Consider the following 24,056-nt stretch of genomic DNA (forward strand, 5'->3'; position numbering starts at 1 on the left):
TGGTCTACACTAAGAGCGCCCCTCTCTCTCCTGCGGCAATCTGCTCTCCCTTGGGTCCTCATCTTTACACCTACCTCTATTATTACCTACATCTCGGATATATCCTGTAATTCCTTATTGTGCATTTCTCTCTCACCATTATGGAGTTGAATAGTTTTATGTAGAGTTTTATTCTCACGGTTCCAACTTCAAGTGTAAAATATTCCTGGGTCACCCACATAGTCATCCCATGGCCTGGTGTTCTCAATCCCCCCATTGTAGCCGTATGACTTGTAGGTGACAGGATCTGATCGGCTGAGATCCCCCAGGTCTGTGGGAGCTGTTCCTCATTTCCTGCCTTGGAGCGCCGTGGCCATAGCCGCTCGCTCCTGCGACTCCTGATTAGATTATGAGGCTTTTTCAGCACAATTAAATTCTAGAGACTAAACAATAACATATAAAGCGCTGATGGTAATTCAATTCACAGCTCCATCCATTTACATTCCCTCTGTTGTACAAAGTGAGATTTGCCGTACATCTACAGAATTCAATTATGTAATTGCTTCTGTGAAAGCCGAGCCGTGCGGCCTGCAGACTCGTTAGGTTCTTACCTGTATCTATGTATCCATCTGCTTCAGTCCCACCTGGCGGGGTTGTATACAGTACTTTATTATTTAAAAAGATATCTATACAATAATCTGACGGCTAGTTCTCCCAGCGCAGTTAGGTCAGCTGTGTGTGCACATGTGTATTCAGTGGAATAAGACACTGCCAGAATCCTCTGGCAGCCACCTATGTTCTATGACAGGGATGGAGAAGCTTTGGCACTTCAACTGTTGCAAAACTACAATTCCCATCATGCCTGGACTACCAAAGATATAGCTTTGGCTGTCCAGGCATGATAGGAATTGTAGTTGTGCAACAGCTGGAGGGTCAAAGGTTTGCTATCTCTGTCCATATGAGAACAAAGGATTCTGCATGATGAAATCGTACCTGCACAATCCTCCTCTCTCCTGACATCTGTTTTTAAGAGATTGCTCACTAACATACATTAGATAGCTAGCTGGCCCCACCAAAATTGGCCGACTTAGCTGGCAGTAATCTAATCTGTATAGGCCCTTGAAGGGAATTTGTCAGTAGGCCCTATCTGAGGGATACATAAACACAGTGACAGATTCCCTTTAAAGCGAATACTGCAGACATGAAATAAAACAAATGATACCTGTCTGACTTTTTTTTTTTTTTTACATGGTCCAAGAGCTACATTATTCGTGGGGTCTAAAGGTTGTTCACCAAAAAAATTGCTTTCAAATCAACTGGTGCCAGAGATTTGTTATTTACTTCAATTAAAAAAATCTCAAGTACTTATCAGCTGCTGTGCGTCCTGCAGGAAGTGGTGTATTCTTTCCAGTCTGGAGAGCAAGAGAGGTTTTCTATGGGGATTTGCTCCAGCTCTGGACAGTTTCTGACATGGGCAGAGGTGGCAGCAGAGAGCACTGTGTCATGCTGGAGAGAATACACCACTACTTGAAGACTTGAGATTTTTTAATAGAAGTAAATTACAAATCTCTGGCACCAGTTGATTTGAAAGAAAAAAAAAATTGGCGAACAACCCCTTTTACTTCAAGATTTACTTCTGTTTACAAAGCACAATGTGTAGCAGTCTATCAATGATTTTAATGCCCGTACAAAAAATGCAATTAGCCAACAAACAAGAAATCGATGATCGCTGACATCTTTACATGGACCAATTATCAGCAGTGAAGGTTCCTGTCTGCCAATTATCAGCCTGTGTAAAAGGAGCTTTAGCTAATGGTTGTTTACAAGGTTATAAAATCATATTTTCTTTCTAAGTTCAAGAGTCATAGAGGCTGTGCTGAGCTGCAGCATGCATGTCTCCTCCCTTCCCCTCCCATCCCTGCTTGGTTTCTAGCACTGAGCTTTGTATATCAGCCATGCAGGACTGGGGGAGGCCTTTATGTTGCAGCTCAGAATTGCCTATATAACACTTGAGCTTGGAAAGAAAATTTTATTTTATAACTTTGCAAACAGCCATCAGATAAGAGACCGATATAATTTGTTTTAATCTTTCTATCCGCCCATGTCTGTAGCTTTGAGCAGGAGATTCCCTTGAAGGAACCTTCTCCCAGAGCATACATTCACTTGGAATATAATTGAGAATAGCAGGGGGCTCTTAAACCCACCTTAAATTGTTTAAAAGTCTATTGTTAGAGGAAACAACTAAAGGGGCGACCAGAAAATGACCAGCAGTTTACATTAAAGTGTCAGCACGGCCGATGCCGGATCAGGTGTGATTCTGTGATTTTCTCTAGCCATCCAGCTACGAACCACGCTGTGAAAGAAGTGCGCACGACCTCCATTCTGATCCAATGGGGAGAGGAATCAAGCAACGGCCATGCAATTTTTTCCTCATTTCCTATTTAGGTGTCAGTAGGGTGTACTTGTTTGTATATTCCAACTCAGTATATTATGGTCCCTGATCGAATGGCTTGTCCTTGTGATAGCCATATTTTGAAAGTGTGAAATCTCACAATTTAACACTAGTCCACAGCCTGACCTGTCAGTCACAATCCACATCTTATAGACCCTGGCTTGTTGTTTTAGCTGTCTTTGTGCAGCCAGCAGCCCACTTGGCCTCTACACCTGTAATTTGTGTAAGTGCCTTAATCCTAATGAACAAGCCCAAAAGATGAATAGTAGAGCTGTGTGTCTCTAATGTGTTTTATAGGAAGTGAAGTTTGTCGCTTACTGTTTAAATGGTAGACTAAAAGCTTTTGTGAAGAACAGTGCGAAGGTGTGATCATCCACAAACAACCACACCAACTTGTATTTACCTACCCCTATATTGCACTCAAAAAGCTGTTCTAGGATATATACAGTACCATTGCTCACTTATTAGTCTAACCTTTTGTCATACCATTAAAGAGTAGCAGCATGATATCCCCTATGGTTACACTAAAAAATTTACCAACTGTTAGACTAAAATATTGATCAGGTGATCGGGGTGATCTTCTAGCAATCATTTTCTCTGCAATGGCCTCAGCAGGTGAAATAGAGCATTGCAGAACAGATCTTTAAATAATTATATGAAATGGGGGCAAGGTCCACCCTTATTGAGAGGGAACCATATCCGACATCCTATAAGTATACAGAATGCAAGAACAAACAATTAAAGCTATATTCTTGCTTCTTTAATGTCATTGGGTATTAGGGTGGACTTGCCTTGGACACAGACTAACAACCGACACAGAAAAAGTTTCCTTTAATCAAGTATTCTGTCATTGTTGTCGGCTTCAGAATCATGCTCGTAACCTTGCAAAGCAGCGTCCTCTCTCCCACGCCGAACCCTGAATTATTTATCATATGGTGACATGTAGCAAATACACCTGGCTTTGTCTGTGCTGACTTTATAAAATAAAAGCTGTCATCTTTCAGTACAGCGCCGCAGGTCAACTTTGACAGTCCTCACACCACTTTGTTATAACAGTACATTAGGGCCCCTCTGCTCTCTCTGTTTAGCCTCTTGTGTGTCATCTGCAGTATAATTTCATTATCACTTGAGGTTAGTTAAGACTAATGCCTGGATATCTCTAAGCTTTAGTCTACAGTGTTATAATAGAAGGGGAAAATGGCAGATTTAAAGGGATTTGGAGTCTTTTTTTCTATAAGGCAGCAGGTGTCTGTATTTTTATATCTAAATTTGACATGGGAAAAGGAGGACCGAGTATGTTGGATTTCAGTTGTACGATACCTTTGTGTTCTCTATTTAAACTTGGCTGAAAGTTCATGTGTGTGGAGGGATCGAAAGACATAGTTGTTGGTATGGTATAGGACAGGGATGAGGAACTTTGGCTCTCCAGCTGTTGCAAGACTACAATTCCCATCATGCCTGGACCTTTGGCTGTCCTGGCATGATGGGAATTGTAGTTTTGCAACAGCTGGAGGGCCAAGGTTCCCCATCCCTGGTATAGGAGAACAACTAAAGATATAATATATGTACGACCAGGGATTGGGCAACTAAAGATGTCATTTAGTCCTAGTCTATCAAGCGGTAACAACAATAAATGTAAAATATACTGACAATAGTCTTGATATATCATGGCTTTGGTGTTAGACTCTGTATTTTTGACAGAGAATAATAATTGGTGAGATTATTAGTCGTTCTCTTATTGTAATTTTTCTTCCCAGACGTTGCTGTAATTGAATCTTTAATTCAATTTATGAGTTATGAATTTCATTTTTTAGCTGAACTCAACCCATTTTTTTGTTCATATGGCTATAAATGATATTCTCCTTATTTCTTTTCTCCACAACATTGTAGAAGCTGTTAGTAGATGAGTAGGGGTGCTGTATGACACTAGCTCCAGATGAGGGCCGCTGCATAGCCTATGTATTTGTGTGTAGATTATATATCCATTGATATTTTTGTTTTATCTAGGTCTGGTTCTGGTCCTATGCTCATTATTATCTCCTGTACTGTCATCTCCTTTGCAAATCCTTTAAATCATTAGGGTCTATCGGTTATTTGTTGGCATTCATTATACAATGCATAGGTGTGAACGGAGTGTAAACAAGTGTTTTCACACATAGCAATTTTTATAAAAATGCTTTTTACATTACATTACATCCGATGCAATGTTGTAATTGTACTGTTGCTCAGCTATTGTCACTTTGTCATCATGTCAGACTAATCTCATTGATTTCTTTCACTTTGTCACAAAAGTGCTGGATGAAGGTGGTGCCATGGATATTGCCTATCGGGGATTCAGCAAAAAAGCCTTTCATACAGTTCCCCACATGAAGCTGATAGAGAAGTTAGAGATAATTGGACCTGATAGTTCAGTGAATTTGTGGTTGGCTGAAGGATAGATTTTAGAGGGTTGTTGGTAATGGTGTGTATACCGAGCAGCAGCTACTTACAAGTGGTGTGCCACAAGGGTCTGTTCTGGGTCCTGTTCTTTTTAATATGTGTGTAAGTGACATAGGAGAAGGTTTGGTAGGTAAGGATAGTGACATAGGAGAAGGTTTGGTAGGTAAGGATAGTGACATAGGAGAAGGTTTGGTAGGTAAGGATAGTCACATAGAAGAATGTTTGGTAGGTAAGGATAGTGACATAGGAGAAGGTTTGGTAGGTAAGGATAGTGACATAGGAGAAGGTTTGGTAGGTAAGGATAGTCACATAGGAGAAGGTTTGGTAGGTAAGGATAGTCACATAGGAGAAGGTTTGGTAGGTAAGGAAAGTGACATAGGAGAAGGTTTGGTAGGTAAGGATAGTCACATAGGAGAAGGTTTGGTAGGTAAGGTTTGTCTGTTTGCTGATGACACAAAAATGTGCAATAGGGTTGATATTCCTGGAGGTGTCAGTAATATGCAAAATGATTTAGCTTTGCTAGATAAGTGGTCCAAACAATTGACACTGCAGTTCAATGTTTCCAAATGTAAAATAATGCACTTGGGGAGGAGGAATCCTCTATCCGAGTATCATATCGCCAGTTGTGTGTTGGCAAAGACTTCAGAAGAGATGGATTTAGGGGTAGTTATTTCTGACAGCCTCCAGTGCAACCAGGAGGCAGGGAAAGCAAATCGTATGCTGGGCTGTATAGCTTGAGGTATAACTAGTAGGAAGAGGGAGATTGTGATCCCGCTGTATAGAGCTCTGGTGAGGCCACATCTGGAATACTTTCACCTAAAAAGAATATTGATAAAATAGCAAAAAAGAAGGATATTCCGTGCAGGCTACCGTTCACACTCTATTTATTGGTCCATAACGATAATGCGTTTCAAAGCTATAACAGCTTCTTCCTCAGATCACAGGACTACAATCTGAGGAAGAAGCGGTTATAGCTTTTAAACGTGTTATTGTTATGGACCAAAAAATAGAGTGTGAACAGTAGCCTGTGCGGAATATCCTTCTTTTTTGCTTTGTTTTAGTATTCTTTCCGGACCCCAGAATGGTGCACGGTATCGTGAAATCTGCTGCCGCCTGTGTTAAGCTGCTGTGCGTTTATAAGGTTGTTGTGGCCCATACACAACCTACTCAGGTGAGCAGGTCCTTTGTTGAGGATTACCCCTTGCTGAAAATTATCACCCGATGAGGCGCTCTGCCCTCTTTCTTTTGTTTCTTTAGCAATTGATAAAATAGAACGAGTCCAAAGACGGGCTACAAAAATGGTGGAGGGTGTGAGGCATAAAATACAGGAAAGGCTAAAAATCTTTCATACTGGCCGATTATGGCTAACTAGTGGTCCTAGGAACGTTCATTCAACCGATCAGCCACCGATCAAGCCCGCTCATGGGATTTGCTCTTTTGTGCAGCTGTAAAAATAATCTTTATTGGCCGCACATCTCTCTCTATAAACAGGAGATGTGTGGCCAAAAACAGTACATGTTAATGGCCGCACAAATGATAGAGATTGTTTGTGCAGCCCTGACGTGCGGTTTAACCTGCCTTGTAAAGACACTGCAAGTGGGTGCCGATCTTGCTGATTGGTGCTCATTTGCACCCATATCGGGCCTTCTGAAATGACACACAAGGAAAAAAATTCTGTATAGTCGGTAGGAAAGAAGGAAAAGGGGGACCTGATCGAAACCTTGTAATAAGTAAATGTCATAAATAGGGTTCAGGAGGGAAATGTTTTTAATAAGAAACTGGACTCAAAAACAAGTAGTAGATGCTTGGAACAAACTTCCAGCAGATGTGGTTGGTAAATCTACAGTAAGTAACTGTAAATCCTATGAGATAAACCTATATCTATACTAAGATAATAATGAAGGACATAATCTAAGGGGGGGGCTAGATGGATTAGGTGGTCTTTTTCTGCTGACAATCTTTTATTTCTGCACAGTGGATATAGGATGCACACTTGACCAGTGTTATACACGTCCTTGTTACGCAGATGCCACAAAGCATCATTTATAGCCCAGGATAGAGAAGTGCCACATAGCCGTTCCTTGTTTGCCTCAGTCCTGCCTGACTTATTGTCTTGTGTTAATTCTCTGGGGCAGTGGTCTGACTTTGGTGAATGAGCCAATTGTTTTCCTTTGTGTTGCCCATCAAGTCGGCTCTCCATCTGGTTTGTATCAGACTGTTTTCACAGCCAACAACTGCTGCCTTTTCTATATCCTGACACTCAAGGGCCCCCTGCTATCAAAGCATTACTGTGATAGTATGTGTGTCTGGGTGCATACAGCTGTGCACCGCAGCTTGAAACCATTGCACAAGAAATACTCACTTAGAACTTGAACTGTCTCCTTCATTTCTAACAAATAATCTATATATACCGGTGAGTATATAAGAGCTCTCACACCTATAGCAAGACTCCTATGTAGGGGTCACCGCATTATTAATACAGTAGAATTCTTCTCTCAAAAATATTTCATACAATACAACTATCGCTAGCCATACTATTTATTATTGTGCCATTTTTGTATTGGATTGACTTTTGTTATGTAGTGAAGAGTCCGATCTGGGGAAGAAGTTAGAAGTTTGACTGACTTATAAACTTCACAACCTTAGCACTACTACATGCGGCTATGTCTGGCATTTCAGCTAAGGCCCGCTTAGCTGCTTGCTGCCTCTCGTAAATCTACATCTATATACCTGTATTGTATACCTGGACAGTAAAGGGACCGGTACAGTGGCATCTTTACTCTGCACAATGCTGCCACGGTCACAACATTGTTGGCCTATCTGACAGAGATGACTATAGATGTATTAAAAATAAATATAATTCATGTCCTCTGTACCATAATCCATCAGGGTTGTCGCTGATGTCTTCTCCCTGCCCCACCAGCCTTGACTGATAGATCTCTCCTTGCTTGGGTATAAGAGAACAGTTATTAAGGAAGACTGGCAGGATGGGGAGAAGCCACAAGGGACGGCCCCAATGTCTCGTGGTTCAGGCAGCATGAAAGTGATGACAGGTCTTAGCCATATTTTCCTAGGACTTCTGGTTGTCCAACCTTGTGCTAAATGTGCTTTCAATATCAATGAAGGGGAAGGAAATGCATCTAAATGCTGTCATCTATACCTAGTGTACAGTGTCCTACCACCTCTTACCCTCTTAAAGGGGTTATCCAGCGCTACAAAAACATGGCCACTTTTCCGCCTACTGTTGTCTCCAGTTCAGGTGCAGTTTGCAATTAAGCTCCATTTACTTCAATGGAACTGAGTTTCAAAACCCCGCCTAAACTGGAGACAACAGTAGGGGGAAAGTGGCCATGTTTTTGTAGCGCTGGATAACCCCTTTAATAGGTAGGGCATATGGTATACCGCAATAACTCCCTGCTTAGACATTAAATGTCTTGTGCACTATTTGGCAAAGTCAGTTGTACTCTGATAGAATCCAGTATACACAGTGTCCTCATGCTCACGTTTCTAATCATTTACCATCCCCAATCTTGTTGGCCACATTTCCACATTCCTTGGCCGTTCTCCCCGATTCACATTTCCTCCGATGCTTACAAAGTCTGTAGGATTACCTATCCTCAATAGAAGGACTTACAAGCTGCAGCACTAAGTGTCCTAATAGCATCATCCTGGCTCTGAAGACGTCACCTTTCTGGTACAGCGCTTAGAAGCTGACAATCCTGGCTTCTGATGGAGGTGTTAAATCCTCCTTGCTGTCACTGTCTGTCATAAACCAGAGAAACGCATCTCATTCCAAATCGGGCAGCAGTCATTTGCAGATAGCTCCTACTTGTGCATTGGAGAGCATTATCCTCCTATCGCCCAGACAGAGAGGTGTTTGCCAGATGAGTTCAGCCTGATGTCCTGGGAGAAAGCTATACTGGCAGCCCTCTATCTCTCGCCTAAGTAACAGCCTATTTATGGTGCTCTCAGACCGGTTACGTGTCTGGTCGTATTCTTATACATTCTTGCCTCCTTACTGCAAAATGCACAGTGCCGTTCTGATATTCATAGACCATGTATACATATCGGCCACTTATGTATTAGAATAACTGCTTGCAGATTTAGCAATTGAACTGAAATTTTGCCACAGTTTGCTTTACATAGACGTATTATTTCTACTTGTAGGATATAAAAATTGTAGGTTATAACAATTACATTCATATTATCCAGATCATAATTTTTTTATGATTTTTGCAGGAATACAGGAAGACTCAGACCGAACTCTAGTAGAGCCCAGCGTTTACCTCAACTATTCAGGTAAAACTATGTTAGATCACTTTACTAAAAATTACTCCTTACCTCATAGAACAAGCTCTGAAGTCTTGGCCACTAGGCGTCTCCCTGCCCTGCAATCTGCTGTCCACTACCCATTGTTAGAGGAAATCTGTCTTTAGTAACGGCTTCAGCAAGACGAATTACAGAAGGTTGGACTGAGGTTCAATACAGGCAAGGATTTGTTATGCATATGTGTGTCATTGCTTGTACAAACCTTGGGGAGAAATCGCTATGGCCCTTACTACTTATCAAGAGGACCTTGAGGGACAATACTAAGGACAAGCCGGCATTTGTAAAGCCTAGGTACAGCACAGCTGGTCCTTGTCTGACCTAGATGCCTATACAGGCTTATATAAATGCAGAATCTCTTACCTTCTAGCAAGGTATGACATCCTCATGTATACAATAGACTTTTCACCATGGATCATGTTCTAATTGATGCTTAATGGCCTTTTTAAAATACTTGTTTTGTATACTAGACGCTAGAGATGATTTCATACGTTGCTGTGGTTTTTCTCAGAACAAACTCCCTATCCCCGTAAGAGGTGTGGCAATAAGGAGATTAGGCTGCTGAGTGACATGCAAATTATCACATAGTATTATCATCATTGTACAAGAGTCTGAAATAAAGGGATCTGGATCACTATGGCCAATTATGCCTTACGTAGAAACGACAAGCTTTTTATTTCTTTACTGGGATTATTCTTTCATACTGGCTTTCACTTATAAGCAATTTCCTTATTGCATCCTGTGTTTAAGATTTCAATCTCAAAGGCCCCAAGCAGGATTCTTTTTACAGTGTAATGTATGTATCCTGTAGATTTATAGAAGCTGTTTGTACACAGGATGCCTCTGTTTTCTGCTCACTGCTTTATATACTATACTGGTGTAGCTTACTCTTAGCAGTGGTCTTTATGCATCCATCAGTGTAAACACTACACTAAGGGCCTATTACACTGAGAGATAATCGGCTGATTAGTACTCCGAAATAATCATTGGCTGATAGTTTCCATAGGTTCAGACCTAAAATCATCAAGCACCGCACATTGCAACATGTAATAGCGATGCGTGGCTGATGATTTTAGTGTATAATAATAAATATTAACTCACCTTACCGTGTTCCCGGGCGTTCTCTGAGGCCTTCCACGCTGTGTGCAGCTCTGCTTCTGCTCCAGTCTTTGCAGTGACAGGCAGTGGCCTGTCTCGGTCAGTGATTGGCTGAGTGGCATGCGGCCTGTCGCTGCAAAGACAGAAGCAGAGCTGCACACAGCGCGGAAGGCCTCAGAGGACACCTGGTAACTCACTAAGGCTCCAGAGTAAAACTGGCGGAATTGAACATGTCCATTCCTCAGCACGCGCAAGCCTCCCATAGACTCCCATTATGACACGGAGGCTGGTGGGAATTCTCCGCCACGGAATTCCGCCAGTTTTACTCTGTGTGAGTCAATATTTATTATTTTGCGTGATGCGTGATGGGTTTTCCGTCGCCATTCCATAATGTGCACGTACCCTTACTCTGGAAAACCTGGTACAATTGTACTTTACAACAATGTAGTGTGTAATTCTTTGTTTCTCCTGTGGTGGCACTACAGGGAATTTTAACACACTAACCAAATCCTGAACACACTATGATCTGCTTTTTGTTGCAGGACCTTTCCAACAAAAAGGTATTTTTGTTGGAAAGGTCCAACAGTTGGAAAGCACCTGACAGCTTAGGAATGTGTAACAAAAAAATATAATTTATGCATACCTCTCCACGCACACAGTGTTCTTCTTGCTTCTGTCACTCCCAGCCGCTGAAGCTTCTACACTGGTCTTTGAAGTGACAGGCTGCTCAGCAAAAGGCTGGCTGTGGCACAGTCCCATCTCGGGCAGTGATTGGCTGAGCGGCCTGTCACTTGAGAGACTGGTAGACAGGTATGTTTAGGGTATAAACCCACACACCGTATATGCAGCGTATTTACTGCTGCGATACGCAGCAAACACGCAGCAAAAACGCAGCAGATTAGATCTAAATAACTGAACACAGCATCAAATCTGTACCAACAAATCTGCTGCGTATTTGTTGCGTATCTGCTGTGTATACGGTGTGTGGGTTTGTACCCTTAAGGTTTATTATTTTACACTTACAGTGACTCTATACCCACAATCTGACCCCCCCCCCCCCAAACCACTTGTACCTTCAGATAGCTGCTTTTAATCCAAGATCTGTCCTGGGGTCCGTTTGGCAGGTGATGCAGTTATTGTCCTAAAAACAACTTTTAAACTTGCAGCCCCGTGCCCAATGGGCGTGGCTTAGAATATCTGTGCCCTAACTTTGCACCACCCCTCCGCCCCTCCTCCCCACCCTCTTCATCATTAGGAATGCCACTGGAACATTTTCTCCATGCTGAACATTACACAGGTGCCTTAACAATACAGCCCATGCAAGGGCTGCAAGTTGAAAAGTTGTTTTTTAGGACAATAACTGCATCACCTGCTGAACAGACCCCAGGACAGATCTTGGATTAAAAACAGCTATCCGAAGGTACAAGTGGTTTGGGGGGTCAGATTGTTGGTACAGAGTTGCTTTAAGGCAAGGGCTGCACGGACATCGCTAATGATAGATAGATAGAACTGCACAATTATCAAGCTGTGTATAAGGCTTAGTAAGCAGATCAGAGCTCGCTTATCCTTATCCTTAATGTCGCCTGATTGACAGCCTATAAACAAATATTGTCAAGAGACAGTCTAACGTCAGTATAATGTCAATATCAGATTCATCCACAAATAATGCTATCAGAAGAGGCTGTTCACAATGAGTATTGTTAACCATCTGCAATATAGACTGCCCAGTATTACTATGCAAGTAAACAATATTTAAGCCATCCTGTACTCTTTTCCTAGTGTATAACCTTTACTGTCATATCTTACTCCACTCCCATAATTTATCAGTACAAGCTGAATACATATAGCGGATTATAATGATACATCACCAAAAGAGATGAGCCATTCTGTAGCATTCTCTAGTGCAGAATTTTTCTACCGGTGGCTGCAGAAGTTGAATTCAGCCCCAGGGAGTCCTGGAAAACATGGATATGGCCTATGGCTGTACCCATGTTTTCCAGGCAGCCTTTGTCCTACATTCAACTTTTTTCAGACGGTAATCGAATGCCGCACTTGTGTTTGAGATCCGCATATATTTCTACTAACCATATCTCCAATAGCATTAAAAAGACCCCAAAAGGGTAGGTGCTAGCCCAAGCTCAACAGTCTACTTTAATATATTTAATATTTTAATATATATTCTATGTTTTCCATCAGAAAAGTTGCATTTATAGAGCGGATATCTATCTAGAACCAGTGTTTGGTAGTCATTTTCGCAACCTCTCCCATATTGTCTAGCATTCACACCTTTGGCTCTGTGATCATATATTCTGTTTATTAGTCTATGTACTTGAAGGGGTTTTCTAAGATTACAAAACATGGCTGCTTACTTCTAGAAACAGCACCACCCTAGTCTTCAGTTTGTGTTCTATTGCAGCTCCATTCAATTGAAAAGAATGTTGCAGAGTTGTAATAACCTGAGGACAGGTGTGGCACAACTTTTAGAAGAGGTAGCTATAGTTTTCTAACCCCATTGAGTACCTTACCAGAGCTTTGTATCCAAGTTTCCACTCTGTTTACCGGGAACAGTTGTTACCTACGTTGGGCTAGACACTACCACTTCTGCCCAGATTTTCTTACCTATGGTTCCCACATTATTCTCATGGGTTCAAGAACATTTTCAAAATCAGTGCTCCCCAAGCAGTCTCAGTTTCCTTTTTTTTTCCCTTAAAACATTTCCCTCCTGAACCTTATTTAGTACTTCAACATACTTAAAGGTTTTGACCATGTCCCCCCTTTCCCTTCTTTCCTCCAGACTATACAGATTCAAATCCTTATATTTCCTGATATATTTTATGTCTCACACCCTCCACCATCTTTGTAGCCCATCTTCAGTCTAGTTTTATTTTATTAATACCCTTTTTAGGTGAGGTCTCCAGAACTGGACACAGTATTCCAGATGTGGTTTCACTAGCGCTTTATACAGCGGGGTCACAACCTCCCTCTTCCTACTGTTTATACTTCTAGCTATACAGCCCAGCATACCATTAGCTTTCCCCACCGCTTAGCTGCACTGGTGACTCATTTTAAAGTCTCTAATCACTACCCCTAAATCCTTCTCTTCTGAAGTCTTTGCCAACACAGAACTGCCAATATGATACTCAGATAGAGGATTCCTCCTTCCCAAGTGCATTATTTTACATTTGGAAACATTGAACTGCAGTTTCCATTATTTGAACCACATATCTAGTAAAGCTAAATCATTTTTCATATTACTGACACCTCCAGGAACATCAACCCTATTGCACACTTTTGTGTCATCAGCAAACAGACAAAGATTACCTACCAAACTTTTTTGTCACTATCCTTACCTTCCAAACCTCCTATGTCATTTACAAACATTAACCGTTAGAGGACCGGGCCAATTTAAATTTTTGCGTTTTTGTTTTTTCCTCCTTGTGCTTAAAAGGCCATAGCAGTTGCATTTTTTCACCTATAAACCCACATGAGCCCTTATTTTTTGCGCCACTAATTGTACTTTGCAATGACAGACAGAATTTTTTTCATAAAGTACACTGCAAAGGCAGAAAAAAAATTAGATGTGTGGTGAAATTGAAAAAACGAAACAATTTTTTTTTATTTGGAGGGTTTTTGTTTTTACACTGTTCGCCCTGGGGTAAAACTGACTTGTTATACATGTTCCTCAACTCCTTACGATTACAACGATATGTAACATGTATAACTTTTATTTTATTTGATGGCTTTTAAAAAATTCAAACCATTGTTAACAAATATATGTTCCTTAAAATCGCTCCATTCCCAGGCTTATTGAGCTTTTATCCTTTGGTCTATGGGGCCGTGTGAGGTGTCATTTTTTGCACCATGATGTGTTCTTTCTATCGGTACCTTGATTGCACATATGCGACTTTTTGATCGCTTTTTATTACAATTTTTCTGGATTTGATGCAACCAAAAATGCGCAATTTAGCACTTTGGGATTTTTTTGTGCTTACGCCGTTTACCGTGCGAGATCAGGAATGTGAGAAATTAATATTTAGTACACTGATCTCTCATTGAGATCTATACATATATTTATACTGCATAGATCAATGAGATCGGCACTCAATTGCTTTTGACTGCTGCAGCCGAAAGCAATAGAGTGCCGAGCCGGGATCAGCGCCATTACGGGGCAGACCCTGGCCAGGTGAGGACATGGGGATCACTCCTCCGCGACAACATCGCGGGGGGCGGTCCCCCCACTAGACATCAGGGAATAGGCTGCAAGAAGTATTCAGATGCAGCTGTCAACTTTGACAGCTGCATCTGAATACTTAATTAGCAAGCACAGCGATTGGACCGTGCCCGCTAATAGCCGCGGTCCCGGGCTACAAGCGGCACCCAGGACCGTGGCCCCACTCTGAAGTCCCCTAGGCGACCCAGGACGTACGGGTATGCCCAGGGTCGTCTAGGGGTTAAAAAGAATAGGACTCAGAACAGACCCTTGTCGCCACCACTTGTAACCAGTCTTTGCTCATGCCTAGAAACTTTTATAAACCCACACACCGTATACGCAGCAGATTTGTTGGTATAGATTTGATGCTGTGTTCAGTTATTTAGATCTAATCTGGTGCGAGTTTGCTGCGTATCGCAGCAGTAAATACGCTGCATATACTGTGTGTGTGTTTATACCCTAAGGCAGACAGTAGCCTAGATGATAACATAAGTCTTCAGTATATATATAACACCTTTTTGTAGTACATCTAGATTCATGGTTCCAGCATGCAATGTTTTAGTCTGTGTTCTTTGAATTTGAATATATTTACAATGACAACCTAAAGGCGGACTCTTTCACTGATGGCGCTAGAATACTCGAGCCTATACCGCTGGGAGTCTCATTATTTGCTTGGTATAAGGTGTAATTTAGTCTAACACCTGTGTTCTTCATCACATTTCCTGCCGCATACCAGTTCTGTGTGATTCTGCCAATAGTAAGTGCTCTGTGTTTTTCTCACTTTGTAGATGGTGATAAATCAGAACACTTTAGCTCACGGTGTGTTGATTGCTTTGTGCTGTAAAAACATTGGCGGAAAGTTTTGCAGGTGCAGGAATGTTGGAGCAAAATCTCCATCTGCACATTATGTGATGGTGGAGATTGTCTATTTCCCATCAGGTATATTTGCCTAGTTAATAGTGGGGCGGTAGTTAGTCTGTAAGCTCTTGCGTGCAGGGCTCTCACTCCTCATGTATGGCTGATAATTACATGTGTATGTCTGTAATGTCTTTTTTTTTTTTTTTCTTCTAAAGAATCTGAAACTATCTTACTTAATGCACTTTTAGCTTTAAAGTGACTCTGCCCCCCCCCCCCAAACCGCTTGTACCTTCAGATAGCTGCTTTTAATCCAAAATCTGTCCTGAGGTCTTGTTGGCAGGTGATGCAGTTATTGTCCTAAAAAACAACTTTTAAACTTGTGTCAAACTGGCGTGGCCTAGAGTGTCTATGCCCTAGGCTTGCATCACCTCTCTGTCCCTCCTCCCTGCCCTCTTAACCATTAGGAATGCCCCAGGCAGGATTTCCCCTAATCATCACTTGTCTGAACACTGCACATGGGCTTTAACGATCCAGCTCATGTGCACTGTTCAGACAGGTGATGAATAGAGATGAGTGAACCTCGAGCATGCTCGAGTCGATCCGAACCCGAACTTTGGGCATTTGATTAGCTGTGGCTGCTGAAGTTGGATAAAACCCTAAGGCTATGTGGAAAACATGGATATAGTCATTGGCTGTATCCATGTTTTCCAGACAACCTTAGAGCTTTATCCACGTTCAGCAGCCCCAGCTAATCAAATACCGAACGTTCAGGTTCGGATCGACTCGAACCCGAAACCCAGTTCGCTCATCACTAGTGATGAATATAAGAAATTGTCTAAGGGCATTCCTGATGAAGAAGAGGGTGGGGAGGAGGGACGGAGGGGTGTCACAATCCTAGGGCACTGATACGCTAAGCCACGCCATTTGGACTCAGGGCTGCAAGTTTAAAAGTATTTTTTTAGGACAATAACTGCATCACCTGCTGGACGGACCCCAGGACAGATCTTGGATTAAAAGCAGTTATCTGAAGGTACAAGTGGTTTAGGAGGGGGAGATTGTGGGTACAGAGTCGCTTTAAAAGCACATCAAAACACCATGAGTACCCCTCCTTAAAATATATCTAATATCTATGTCTATCCTCTTTGAAATAGTAGAGTCTGTTAGCTCTATATTATGCTCAGAGCTTGACAGGCAGGGAAATATAGAATACCTGTCTCTTAGGAGTAATTTACACGTTCTGTGCACGGCCCGTATATATGGACAATGTGTTACAGAACAGACTTTGATAACTTTAAATCTTCACGCTACTGTACTGACACACCCACTTAGTGTCCTTTTACATGGCATGATTATTGGTAATGAGTGTTCCTATAAACGCTCATTAACCTGATAAATCGGCTGGTTTAAAAGAGCCAGTGATCGGCCAATGTCCCAGCATATGCTTGTTCAAGGGCTGATTTCATATTTTGTACAGCCATATAAATTGTTAAATTAAAAACATGCACTTACCTGTACCTCCTTGGCTCCACAGCTGCTTCCTGGTGTAGAGACGGAACTTGGGACATGACTTTCCAGGCCATTCTGTTGCTGTAGCGGTGTCCCGGCCTTTGTCGCTGACTAGTTGAGCAGGCCTTTCATGTCCCAGGTCGCCACTCAGACCAGGAAGCAACCAGAGACTGGAGCGGCAGACTGTACATGTAATTTTTTTCACCCACCCCCTTTTGGTCCGTTTTGAAAAAAAATTATGGCCCTGTCCAGACTTCTCCTTTAATCAAGCCTTGTGAATGGTCTGCAGATAAGTGCCAATCTTGCAGATCGGCACCCATTTTCTACCTCACATCGGGCTGTGTAAAAGGGCCCCTAGCAGCTGTTTGCAAAGGTATAAAATCATATAAAGTATAAAATACTTTGGAGGGGAATCTGTCAGCTGCTCTTCACATTCCAAATAGCTGACACTCTAAGGGTGCATGCACACACTCTGTAGATTAGAATAGGTTTGGAGTTCCGGGAGTTTCCGATGCTGGCCAGCAGCTTCACACTCGTTGCATCCGTAATCTAGGGAGCGTGTGCTTGCAGCCTAAGATGGCTGTTTGGTCAAAGAGACACTTTGTATCTTTCATATATCTGTCTGTGCCTCTAACATAGGAAATTGCTTTGGGAAAGCCTCTTTGATTGACTCTTTGCATTGAAGAATAGAAGTATTTTTCTGCATTCTGTAAGCACAGCAGGTATCTTTTTTTTTTTTTTTTCCTAACCGTGTCAGAAATTTGGAAATGTTACAGCAGCCTTATAATTGAATCATAGAAGGAGGCGGTTTGCATGCTGCAGCTGAGCACAATTTATAACTATGCAAACAGCCATCAGCCAAGAGCCAGGTATCATTTGTTGTATCTCCCCCTGTCTGAGCATAATACGAAGCTGGCAGAATAATGTTCCTAGGGCACTTAATGTTCCTAGGATCTGCTTCTATTAGAGAGGAGAACTGCTCCCCCTTTGCAGAGCTCAACAGAACAATGGATTACAGGGTCACCCATTAATTTGTGATAATGCACTTCCTATGCAGCGGCTTCCCTCCCTGATGAGTTTTCCCTTTAAAGTGGCCATGGACAAGTCAACTATTCCATCATCTAGAGAGGTAGACATAGACGTCCATCTCTAGTGATCCCAGATTATTCTTGGGTCGATAGTCATCATGACTACAGAACAGCCAGTATGCCAAAATTATCCGAATAATCTAAAAATAAAAAAAAATTACAATAAAACGCAGATACACTTTATTAAAGTTCACTTTGAGTCAATTTTCCCATTAATGGACCCTTAATTGTAATTGTAAATGGCCAAGATTAGGAAATGTCTCCAGCTGATTTATTTGGGCGTAGAGCTTTAATTTCACCTCTATCTGACCTGGAATTTTTCTAGAGCTCAAAAAAAAAATTTGCTAAAGAAATCAGAATCTTCTTTGAGGGAATGTAATATATTAAATATTTTGAAAAGGTTAAACATTCACAATTGAGGTGTGGATACACAAGGCAGAAGACCGGCCATTGTATTAAACCATCACAAATCCCCATTGTATTAAACCATCACAAAGCATTTTTGGAGGATTAAAGGGAACCTGTCACCCCCCGTACCGGGGTGACAGGCTCCCGACCCCCCGTTAGAGCCCCCTATACTCACCTAATCCCGCCGGGTACCGCTTCTGGAGGTGGTCGGGTGACGAAGATCTTAGCCGCTGCAGCCCGGTGCGCGCGCTGAGAGATGAGTCCAAAGCTCATAGAGAATGACACGAGAGTCCAGCGCTCCGTCATTCTCTATGACCGTTGGATTAGGTAAGTATATGGGGCTCTAACGGGGGGTCGGGAGCCTGTCACCCCGACGCGGGGGGTGACAGGTTCCCTTTAATGTTTATATGTTTAGTATAGAGAAGGGAACGTTACCGTGGTTGGGGCCACCCTGTTAAGGAGGTGGGTCACCCCAAAAGGCAGGGACAGAATTAACCCATTAGGAGTGGACAGTATGCACTGTGTCCCTCTGTGTACCCTGTTATTTACTTCGTTCCCTCTCATATATATCTAGGATGGCATTGTAGACCATGTGTCTGGTCTTGTGGCATTGTATAAGTTTTTAATCAATATCTTATTAAAAGTTATGTTTTATTCCTAAGCGCTTTGCCCTCTTTTTTGAAATCTCGTTATAAAAAGGAAAACAAAAATTTTGAAGGCATTGAGGAAAGCTACGATAGCCGGATACTGAGAAATATGAGATGCATTTCATCCTTTATATAGCAAGATGCACTCAGGTGTGTCTAATATCTCCATCTTGTACACATACACAGGAATCAGTTTTATAAAGGGGTTGTCCAAGAATAACTTATTATTACTTTAAAGGGATACTCCAGCGGGGGGGCACTTTTTTTGCAGGTCCCGCACGTGACGTCTCAGGTCCGCTCAGCCAGTCAGTCATGGAGGCGGGATCAATTTAAAGTCCGCTCAGATCCCGCCTCTGTCACTGGCTGGCTGAGCGGACCTGAGACGTACCGTCTCTGGGCCGCGTCAGACACCAGAAAGCGGCCGGGAACCAGAGCGCCGCGATGCAGGACCCGCCGCTGGAACCGGGTAGGTGAGTGGACGTCTTTTCCCTCAGCCACCTCCTCCTCGGTCCCAGCAAAAAAGTGCCCCCCCCCCCCCCCCCCCCCCCCCGCTGGAGTACCCCTTTAAGGCTGGGGGTGGTGTACATATAAGAAAGGACAGACACTCACCTACCCCCATCTCCCGCAGCTGCCACTTTTAGCCCTTTCTACTTCATTGTTGCATGCCTGCAGTGGTGTAACGTCTACTAAGCGGATACTTCCTACTGAGACAACACATCACAGGAACAAGAGATGAGCAGGGACTAGATTCATCAGAGCTCCAGCTGCAGGGACTCAGGGTAGGTGAGTATCACAATGCTCCTCCAGTCCATTTCAGCTGTCTATAAAATGCAATACTATACGGCCGGTCTGTTACGCCATGGCCTATGTCTGTAATTATTACAGTAATTTCTTTTCAGTCATTTACATGTCATGGGATTTTTTTGGGACACAAAAATTATCTAAAGCCTAAAAAGAAATGTAAAAAAAAAACTGTTCCAAAAAGCAGGCATGGCCGGAAGTTTAGACTATGTTTTTTTTTCTTGTAAAACATGTGGCCTTTCTCAGAGGGCATCTGATTGTCTGGTAAGAGAATTGTCTGTGGTTTCACATAATTTGGGATCAGCGATCGGCCTAAACATTTAGTGGCCTCATAGGCCTTAAGCCCCTATTACACAAGGCGATCTGCAGGAGCTCTTCGTTCCCCGCTCGCTGCTGGCGCTATTACACATGCCGACAGTAAGTGGGTACATGCAGGGGGGAAATGGCGCTGTGTGCTGCAGGGGGGCTGCCCGGGCGATCCTTAAATTGTCCTGGCAGCCCATAAAAGATAGCAGCGCTCCTATTGCGGGGACCGATGGCAGCAGATTGTTGCTATTTGGATCGTTGGTCTTTCAAAATGTGGAAAGACAACGATCTCGGCTGATCAATGCCTTTTATTACACAAAGCGATAATCAGCTGTAATGGCCAATAATCACTTCTTGTAGTAGGCCTTTAGCCATTGTCCTGACTTGGCATTGAACTAGAACATACATTTGGCAGGCTCAATCACTCCTACTGATAGAGTTGCTGACCATGGTGACAGCCTAGCCTCTCTGTTCGACCACTTGTATGCACAGTAGCTGCTGACTGCTACAATCCGCTCTTAGTATGTATCTTCCTACATGGCATTAGCATTACATTGAATGGCTTCACCTAATACAAACCCAGCTGCTGAAACTAGTAATCTTTGTTGTAGTCTGAGAATATTACTGTTGACAAGGCCTATTGAATCACCCCAACACTTTCCATAACCCCCTCGGCTTGTAGGAGATAATGTAGTCTGCAGAACATATTACCAGCTACATTTGGGAGAGTTCAGCTCAGTCTTTCAGCACCCCGACTTCAAACACTTGGCACTGACAAGCCAGAAACCCCACAGGACTCAGGATATTCTTTCTTCAAGGAACCTAGAAGCAGCTGTTGAAACAGTGACATCATAGGCCGATGGCAGGCCTCCACCGCTTACTGGCAAATCCACTTCTATAAGCATCAAATTGTGTTTTATGGGGGTAGAACAAACTACTAGTATAACGCTCAGCTATTAGCTCCTAAACTGTATCCAGGCTACAGAACCTACATGGGCCTGTAACTGTGGCGGACATCACAGGGACCCAGGATGCCCCCGGGTCTCTGCCTTTACTTCTGGGGTTTATTAGATCAGAACATCTACTGTTCTCACTGAGAAACCCACTCATAAAATTTGATATCTCTGTAAAAGTTCTATAATACATTGTATAGCAGCATGTTATATGAACAATAGCTCTTGCGTTCAGCCTTAGGGAAAATCTGAGCATCCGAATTGTTAACTGCTTTTCCACTATTTCCACCTTAAAAACAATCCCAGTCCTAGTGTCATGTTCTGTAATACCAGCAAAGGACAATAATATGTGGAGTCAATGCTACCACGATTACAATGTTACAAGGATAGAGACAGATGACTCTTTTCTAGCGGCACCACCACTGCCTGCCATGTGGACTGCTCCCAGCACCCCCAGCAATCTGGCTGCTGCAGTTTACACCAGCAAAATCATCATTTGCCTTGCAGGAACCACTACAACAAAACAGTAGTATGACTGCCATTTAGGTGAATGATCATCTATGAAATACATGGATTGCCAAGCAATCCTGACGGGACCTATTGACTTAAAGGGGTATTCCTCTCAAACATAACTTTTGATATGTTTCTGCCCATAGTGAGACTAAGGGTCCTTTTACACCAGGGATAGGGAACTTTCGCCCATCCAGCTGTTGCAAAACTACTATTTCCATCATGCCTGGACAGCCAAAGGCTTTCCAGACATGATGGGAATTGTAGTTTTGCAACAGCTGGAGGGCCGAAGGTTCCCCATCCCTGTTTTAGGGTCCATTTACATAGAAAGATTATCTGACAGATTATCTGCCAAAGATTTGAAGCCAAAGCCAGGAACAGACTATAAACAGAGATCAGGTCATAAAGGAAAGCCTGAGATTTCTCCTCTTTTCAAATCCAGTCCTGGCTTTGGCTTCAATTCTTTGACAGATAATCTGTCAGATAATATTTCTGTGTAAATTGTCCCTTACACGTACAGATAACCGAGCAATTTATTAGACAGATTTTGAAGCCAAAGCCAGGAACAGACTATAAACAAACAATTGGTTTATAGTAAATAGTAAACTGTCAGATATCTGTGTGTGTGAAAAAACCAATTCATTTCATTTTTGTTATTATCTATTCAGTCTCCTCTTCAAAGTTCTGAGCTGCTGCTTTCTGCTGAAGGCGTACCTGTGTATAAGCCTCTGTCTCCCTTACCTCCTTCCTCCCTTTCAAGACGGCTGATGTAAACAAGTCCCTTGCTTTATCTGCAACTTTGTTTGTAGCTTCTTTATAATGCTGGAAGGGTTAACCTGAGGTCAAGTTGTTGATGAACTCACTGTGATTATCCCTCCTAGCATTACAAAGTTGCAGACAGGAACTTGTTTATATCAGCTGTCTCGGAAGGGAGGGGGGTAGGAGGGGAAGACGGAAAGAACAGCTCTCACACAGTTTTTTTGTGCCTTCAGCAGAAAGCAGCAGCTCAGAACTGGGAGAAGGAGACCAAATAGATAACAGGTATGGAATAAATGGTTAGTCTCACCATGAGCATAAACATATGAAAATTTACATTTGAGTGGAATACCCATTTAAAATAGAATCCGTTGGTGAGCAGGGTGTTTGTTTTTTAGAAATCTCCACAGGAATGGATTTGAAAAGAGGAGAAATCTCGGTCTTTCCTTTATGACCTGTTCTCTGTGTATAGTCTGTTCCTGGCTTTGGCTTCATGGGCTGCAGCAACGTCCCAACTCTGTCAATGACTGGCTGAGTGGGCATTGACTGGGAACTTCTGAGTGCAATTGTTTGTTTTAAGCTTTTAATTCACCAACAACCCTTTATAGCTGAGTTCCAGTTTCTGACAGAATATGTGGACAGGTTTGGGAAGAAAGCATGCATTTTTTTTAATCCTATACAACCCCTTTTAAGCTTGACATGCTGGTGTTAAGTGTTGGTCAGCCAAGTACTGAATACCTTGTTACAGCACAGTTAGCTGTTTTCATATAAATTACCATTCCCTATGCTAAGTCCCAATAAACTGGTGTTTGGCGTTACTATTAACACATCTCCTAACAGAGGTGTCAGAGTCCTTTGTACTTTCTTGGACATGTTTACTTAATCCCTAAGTGATTGAGGAAGTCATGATGTAAAAATAATGGTAATCTTTCTGGCACATACCCTATAATACAAGGGCATGAGCTAGGTTTGGCCCAGCGTGTCGCTGTATATCATGTCCTAATAGACATGGCAATGTCTACACCTCCTCTACTCACCACACATAATGCCATCATTGCTACAATATTAGGCAGTAATGCAGAACGGATGCCCCTGAGGTGACCCAAGCTCTTTTATGATCCTATCCATTGGATATTTGTCACAAGACACTTTGAAGATGCTATCATGGTCCTCTTCTGGCTGTATTTCCCAGACATTGGCTATGTGTAAAGATGAAAGAGATTTAGGCATGAAAGTCTAAAGCAATAGATGGAGCTCTTATAACAAGAACTATACAAGCAGTACATTTTTAGGATCGACTTCCCACAAGCGTAACATGTACACATCTTTGCATCTGTATTACAGCTGCAGGTCCTCCTGGCCTGTCTTAGGGTCCTATTACACGGAGCGATATTTAACGATTAACGACTGACAATAAACGATCGCAAACAAGATTGTTTATCGTTAACCTGAAATTTTCACCTTATTACACAGAATGATGGTCGTTAGTTACGATCGTTACTATGATCGTTATTGCGATCGTTACTATGATCATTTATTCCTTCTGATCCCAGCAAAACAATGAACAATGTGCAATTACACTGAACAATTAGTGAACAAATGCGGGACTTGAGCGAACAAATGTGGAACTATTAACAATAATTTTAAGTTCAGATCTAAATCGACATATGAACAATTTTCCGATTGTTGCCTGCAATTACACAGAGCGATTATCGTTTA

General features: G+C 42.4%; 1 protein-coding gene across 4 annotated transcripts in view; it reads left to right on the forward strand.

Moving 5' to 3' along the window:
- Window positions 1-24,056, forward strand: part of KIAA0586 (KIAA0586 ortholog) — a 127,428-nt gene that overhangs the window by 96,531 nt on the left and 6,841 nt on the right. For 2 of the 4 annotated variants that reach the window (XM_069949280.1, XM_069949281.1), the window contains exon 31: window positions 9,110-9,169. The exons of 1 other annotated variant lie outside the window; for it this stretch is intronic. In XM_069949280.1, coding sequence (XP_069805381.1) covers window positions 9,110-9,169 — 60 coding nt within the window. Of the gene's footprint in view, window positions 1-9,109; window positions 9,170-9,218; window positions 9,359-24,056 lie in introns of all 4 variants that reach the window. One more of the 4 variants, XR_011359456.1, reaches the window with a different exon arrangement.

Source organism: Dendropsophus ebraccatus, chromosome 13, assembly GCF_027789765.1.
Source record: "Dendropsophus ebraccatus isolate aDenEbr1 chromosome 13, aDenEbr1.pat, whole genome shotgun sequence".
In the NCBI taxonomy this organism is placed as follows: domain Eukaryota; kingdom Metazoa; phylum Chordata; class Amphibia; order Anura; family Hylidae; genus Dendropsophus; species Dendropsophus ebraccatus.